The following is a 7,015-nucleotide window of genomic DNA, read 5'->3' on the forward strand; positions in this document are numbered from 1 at the left end:
GACCTCATCTTAAATTTACGTAATAACATAACCTTCCTCTTTGCTGATGATACCAAAATTATGATATCCAACTCAAATGAACATCTTCAAGATGCATTAAACAGGAGCACAGCACAACTAAACTCATGGCTTAATTCAAACAGACTACTACTAAATAAAATCGACTATGTAAAAGAAACCAAATTTTTGGGGGTTACCATTACTGACACACTTACATGGAAAAGTTATATTGATATAACCAGAACCAAATTGAGTAAAGTATATTTCCTGATTACACAAATAAGGAATATTGTTAATACCAGGAACCGCACATCAATGTACTATGCTCTTTTCCACTCTACATGAAGCTACAGAATTACCTTTTGGGGCCACAGTGCAGAAGCAGTGAGGCCGTTTTATTCAAACAGCAGAAAGAATCCTGTAAACCACTGTGCCAGAATCTGAACATATTACCCCCCACATGTCACTATGTGCTCGACCTACTATGTTTCAGCTATAAACTCAAACTGGCACCAACATGATACAAGGTCAAAGAACTCTCTACAAGTAATTCCCAATTCAACAAAACTATACAGTAAAGTTGTCAAATATATGTGAATAAAACTCTACAATCATCTCCCAATAGCAGTGAAGAATATTACACAAGTGAAGGATTTTAAAGTAAAACTACGGTCACTCCTAATTAAACACTGCCTCTACAGCATACATGAATTCCTCAAAAACAACCTTCTATAAGGAACTGCTCAACAAAAACATCAGATAATGGATTGCAAACTACTGACCTTATGTAACATAACTGAATGTGAGTTTTATTGGTATAAATGCAAAATTCTGGTACAGAATAAATTTAAGGCCTAAGTACATTACACGTGTGATATACACTCCTGGAAATTGAAATAAGAACACCGTGAATTCATTGTCCCAGGAAGGGGAAACTTTATTGACACATTCCTGGGGTCAGATACATCACATGATCACACTGACAGAACCACAGGCACATAGACACAGGCAACAGAGCATGCACAATGTCAGCACTAGTACAGTGTATATCCACCTTTCGCAGCAATGCAGGCTGCTATTCTCCCATGGAGACGATCGTAGAGATGCTGGATGTAGTCCTGTGGAATGGCTTGCCATGCCATTTCCACCTGGCGCCTCAGTTGGACCAGCGTTCGTGCTGGACGTGCAGACCGCGTGAGACGACGCTTCATCCAGTCCCAAACATGCTCAATGGGGGACAGATCCGGAGATCTTGCTGGCCAGGGTAGTTGACTTACACCTTCTAGAGCACGTTGGGTGGCACGGGATACATGCGGACGTGCATTGTCCTGTTGGAACAGCAAGTTCCCTTGCCGGTCTAGGAATGGTAGAACGATGGGTTCGATGACGGTTTGGATGTACCGTGCACTATTCAGTGTCCCCTCGACGATCACCAGTGGTGGACGGCCAGTGTAGGAGATCGCTCCCCACACCATGATGCCGGGTGTTGGCCCTGTGTGCCTCGGTCGTATGCAGTCCTGATTGTGGCGCTCACCTGCACGGCGCCAAACACGCATACGACCATCATTGGCACCAAGGCAGAAGTGACTCTCATCGCTGAAGACGACACGTCTCCATTCGTCCGTCCATTCACGCCTGTCGCGACACCACTGGAGGCGGGCTGCACGATGTTGGGGCGTGAGCGGAAGACGGCCTAACGGTGTGCGGGACCGTAGCCCAGCTTCATGGAGACGGTTGTGAATGGTCCTCGCTGATACCCCAGGAGCAACAGTGTCCCTAATTTGCTGGGAAGTGGCGGTGCGGTCCCCTACGGCACTGCGTAGGATCCTACGGTCTTGGCGTGCATCCGTGCGTCGCTGCGGTCCGGTCCCAGGTTGACGGGCACGTGCACCTTCCGCCGACCACTGGCGACAACATCGATGTACTGTGGAGACCTCACGCCCCACGTGTTGAGCAATTCGGCGGTACGTCCACCCGGCCTCCCGCATGCCCACTATACGCCCTCGCTCAAAGTCCGTCAACTGCACATACGGTTCACGTCCACGCTGTCGCGGCATGCTACCAGTGTTAAAGACTGCGATGGAGCTCCGTATGCCACGGCAAACTGGCTGACACTGACGGCGGCGGTGCACAAATGCTGCGCAGCTAGCGCCATTCGACGGCCAACACCGTGGTTCCTGGTGTGTCCGCTGTGCCGTTGCGTGTGATCATTGCTTGTACAGCCCTCTCGCAGTGTCCGGAGCAAGTATGGTGGGTCTGACACACCGGTGTCAATGTGTTCTTTTTTCCATTTCCAGGAGTGTAAATATGAAATCACTTTATAGATTCATAGACATGTACCTCTTCTTATACATGCCTAATATGTAACAAATGAAATGTCTTATATCACAATGTGCATTTCTGTACAATGTATGTCTTCTTCGACCATCATCAGTTATTTTGCTCCCCAAATAGCAAAACTCCTTTGCTACTTTAAGTGTCTCATTTCCTAATCTAATTCCCTCAGCGTCACCCAACTTAATTCGACCACATTCCATTATCCTCGTTTTGCTTTTGTTGATGTTCATCTTATACCCTCCTTTCAAGACACTGTCCATTCTGTTCAACTGCTCTTCCAAGTCCTTTGCTGTCTCTGACAGAATTACAATGTCATTAGCAAACCTCAAAGTCTTTATTTCTTCTCCATGGATTTTAATACCTACTCCGAACTATTCTTTTGTTTCCTTTATTGCTTGCTCAATATACAGATTGAATAATGTCAGGGATAGGCTACAACCCTGTCTCACTCCCTTCCCAACCACTGCTTTCCTTTCATACCCCTCGACTCTTATAACTGCCATCTGCTTTCTGTACAAATTGTAAATAGCCTTTCGCTCTCTGTATTTTACCCCTGCCACCTTCAGAATTTGAAAAGCTTTCTCCAAGTCTTCAAATGCTAGAAACGTAGGTTTGCCTTTCCTTAACCTTTCTTCTAAGATAAGTCGTAGGGTCAGTATTGCCTCAGGTGTTCCAATATTTCTACGGAATCCAAACTGAGTTCCCCGAAGTCGGCTTCTGTAAGTTTTTCCATTCTTCTGTAAAGATTTCCCGTTAGTATTTTGCAGCTGTGACTTATTGAACTGATAGTTCGGTAATTTTCACATTTGTCAACATCTGCTTGCTTTGGGATTGGGATTATTATATTCTTCTTGAAGTCTGAGGGTATTTTGCCAGTCTCATACATTTTGCTCACCAGATGGAAGAGTTTTGTCCGGTCTGGCTCTCCCAAGGCTGTCAGTAGTTTTAATGGAATGTTTTCTACTCCTGGGGCCTTGTTTCGACTCAGGTATTTCAGTACTCTGTCAAACTCTTCACGCAATATCATATCTCCTATTTCATCTTCATCCTCTTTCATTTCCATAATATTGTCCTCAAGTACATCGCCCTTGTATAGACCCTCTATATACTCCTTCCACCTTTCTGCTTTCCCTTCTTTACTTAGAAGTGGGTTTCCATTAAAGCTCTTGATATTCATACAAGTGGTTCTCCTTTCTCCAAAGGTCTCTTTAATTTTCCTGTAGGCAGTATCTACCTTACCCCTAGTGAGATAAGCCTCTACATCCTTACATTTGTCCTCTAGCCATCCCTGCTTACCCATTTTGCACTTCCTGTCGATCTCATTTCTGAGACGTTTTTATTCCTTTTTTCCTGCTTCATTTACTGCATTTTTATATTTTCTCCTTTCATCAACTAAATTCAATATTTCTTCTGTTACCCAAGGGTTTCTACTAGCCCTCGTCTTTCTACGTACTTGATCCTCTGCTGCCTTCACTATTTCATCCCTCAAAGCTACCCATTCTTCCTCTACTGTATTTCTTTCCCCCATTCCCGTCAATTGTTCCCTTATGCTCTCCCTGAACCTCTGTACAACCTCTGGTTTAGTCAGTTTATCCAGGTCCTATCTCCTTAAATTCCCACCTTTTAGCAGTTTCTTCAGTTTTAATCTACAGTTCATAACCAATAGATTGTGGTCAGAGTCCACATCTACCACTGGAAATGTCTTACAATTTAAAACCTGGTTCCTAAATCTCTGTCTTACCATTATATAATCTATCTGATATCTTTTAGTATCTCCAGGGTTCTTCCATGTATACAACCTTCTTTCATGATTCTTAAACCAAGTGTTAGCTATGATTAAGTTATGCTCTGTGCAAAATTCTACCAGGCGGCTTCCTCTTTCATTTCTTAGCCCCAATCCATATTCACCTACTACGTTTCCTTCTCTTCCATTTCCTACTGTCGAATTCCAGTCACCCAAGAGTATTAAATTTTTGTCTCCCTTCACTACCTGAACAATTTCTTTTATCTCATCATACATTTCATCAATTTCTTCATCATCTGCAGAGCTAGTTGGCATATAAACTTGTATTACTGTAGTAGGCGTGGGCTTCGTGTCTATCTTGGCCACAATAATGCGTTCACTGTGCTATTTGTAGTAGCTTACCCGTACTCCAATTTTTTTTATTCATTATTAAACCTATTCCTGCATTACCCCTATTTGATTTTGTATTTATAACCCTGCATTCACCTGACCAAAAGTCTTGTTCCTCCTGCCATCGAACTTCAGTAATTCCCATTATATCTAACTTTAACCTATCCATTTCCCTTTTTAAATTTTCTAACCTACCTGCCCGATTAAGGGATCTGACATTCCACGCTCCGATCCGTAGAATGCCAGTTTTCTTTCTCCTGATAATGATGTCCTCTTGAGTAGTCCCCGCCCGGAGATCTGAATGGAGGACTATTTTACCTCCGGAATATTTTACCCAAGAGGACACCATCATCATTTAATCATACAGTAAAGCTGCATGTCCTCGGGAAAAATTACGGCTGTAGTTTCCCCTTGCTTTCAGCGGTTCACAGTACCAGGACAGCAAGGCCATTTTGGTTAGTGTTACAAGGCCACATCTGTCAATCATCCAGACTGTTGCCCCTGCAACTACTGAAAAGGCTGCTGCCCCTCTTCAGGAACCACACATTTGTCTCGCCTCTCAACAGATACCCCTCCGTTGTGGTTGCACCTACGGTACGGCTATCTGTATCGTTGAGGCACGCAAGCCTCCCCACCAACGGCAAGGTCCATGGTTCATGGGGGGGAGGGACGAATGATTAGGGTAGTAAGAATTATAAGGGTAGTAAATCAATAATATCATTTTGAATGTGATCTCCCAAATAGTGGGCCATACCTGTATGACTTGAGTCAGATTTTGATTCAGTTCTGCAGAACATGATTTTGGAAATTTTTTTAAAAGCTATAAAGATGCTGGCAACTTTTGATTCAGTTATGTGGGAACATATTTGCAGAACTGAATCAAAATCTGACTCAAGTCGGATGGGTATGGCCCATTATTTGGGAGATCACATACAAAATGATATTATTGATTTACTAGACACAATGCTAAAAAAAATGCCATCATATTAGACTGCATACCAGATGCAAACCATACTGAACAAATAACAGTACTATTTAGGCATGTTTATCTAAATCACATTGACAAACAAGTGGAGGTATATTAACTTTTCATTGTTTTCTGCCAAATTATCATTCAACTGCTAAGGGTTTGTTAAATTTAGTTTTGAATTTATTTTCTGAATTTAACCTGGACATTCAAAATTTTCACAGACAAGTTTATGATAATGGCTCTGACAAGTGTGGAAAACATAATGGACTGCGGAGAAGAATTTTGGATATCAATAATGGATTTTACGTCCCATATTCATCTCACAGCTTAAACTTAGTGGTAAAGGATGCTGCAAATATTTCTCACGAGACCATGAGTTTCATTGATGTAATTCCAGAAATTTACGTCTTCTTTTCATCACCAACAATCAGGTGGTCAGTCATTTGCAGACATATAACAGAACTAAAGCTAAAAGCTTTTAAGTGCTACGAGATGGTCTAGCAGAATTGAAGCAATAAAACCCTCACAGTCCTACATAGAAGACATATTTGATGCTCTGTGGGAAATATCAGAAGCTTCTTCTACTTTGGATTGCACCACCGCTCTCAAAGTGAAGTCACTCGCTTTAAAATTTCTAACTTATAAATTCATTTATTCTGTCATAATCTGGTACAATGTTTTGAGCGAAATTACTTTTTTAAGTACAATGACACAAAACCTGACTATTAATACTCAGATATGCATCAATTTGTTAATGAGCTTGATACACATATTCACACAATATCGCACAGATGGAAACTTTGAAATAGTTTTCAAAGAAGCTACCAATGTGGCAAACAAACTACATGCTGAAACAGGTTTCCCTCCAGTAAATATACGTCCCCCAAGAAGAAAAACGACTCAGTTTCAGTATGAACATTGTGATGAATTTTGGTTGGACCCCAAAATGAATTTCAAAGTAGAATTTTTTTCTGAATTCTAGATGAGACATTAATTTCCTTAATGTACAGAACGAAGAGTTAAAAAATGTAGACAACAGTTTTGGTTTTTTTCAGTAGTACATTATTTAGTTACCCTAATGACGAATTGATGAAACATTGTAAAGATTTTCATATGAAACTTTTAAAGACAATTCAAGGAATGAAACCGACATGACGTTTTACAACAAAATTAATGCATTAAGGTTGCATTTCCAGGAAAATCTCTCTCGTGGTCTGTTGTGACTCGCCGATCATTCAAAGCGCCACCGTGCAATTACGCGCGTCCTCTACGTGCGGCGCTGTCTGCCAGCCATGCAGCAGCTGCGCCACCTAAGCGGCCAACCGAGCAGCGGCCGCCAGACTGGGACTCAGTGCTCATTCGAATGCTAACGTGTACACATGTCTTGCTTGTCAACTTACTCTGTGACTTATATGTGTTGTGTCGTTCTGAAATATATTTGTTAAACTTGACATTATAAAATGGTCCATACACGATTCGTCAATGTCTTTTCAAAAGTGATTTAATATCAACTTTCACCAACACAGCAATATCGCTAAGAATATTTCTTACTCTACCAGTCACAGTTGCATCAG

The 7,015-nt window shown here is 41.8% G+C and overlaps 1 protein-coding gene across 1 annotated transcript; it reads left to right on the forward strand.

Annotated features, from left to right (window-relative positions):
- Positions 1-5,266: 5,266 nt before the first annotated feature.
- LOC126204099 (uncharacterized) lies at positions 5,267-6,423 on the forward strand. Its single transcript, XM_049938516.1, has 4 exons — positions 5,267-5,375; positions 5,462-5,547; positions 5,598-5,828; positions 5,917-6,423. Exons 1-4 carry the CDS (start codon positions 5,267-5,269, stop codon positions 6,421-6,423), a joined length of 933 nt encoding a protein of 310 aa, XP_049794473.1.
- The last annotated feature ends 592 nt before the right edge of the window (positions 6,424-7,015 follow it).

This window comes from Schistocerca nitens, chromosome 9, assembly GCF_023898315.1.
Source record: "Schistocerca nitens isolate TAMUIC-IGC-003100 chromosome 9, iqSchNite1.1, whole genome shotgun sequence".
Classification (NCBI taxonomy): Eukaryota; Metazoa; Arthropoda; class Insecta; order Orthoptera; family Acrididae; genus Schistocerca; species Schistocerca nitens.

Bases quoted from the DNA above. Each gene is read 5' to 3' on its own strand.
- LOC126204099 (XM_049938516.1), top strand. From the start codon at position 5,267: ATGATTTTGGAAATTTTTTTAAAAGCTATAAAGATGCTGGCAACTTTT. The intron at 5,376-5,461 runs GTATGGCCCATT...CCATCATATTAG, and splicing joins ATCTGACTCAAGTCGGATGG to ACTGCATACCAGATGCAAAC. The intron at 5,829-5,916 runs GTAATTCCAGAA...TAAAGCTAAAAG, and splicing joins AGACCATGAGTTTCATTGAT to CTTTTAAGTGCTACGAGATG.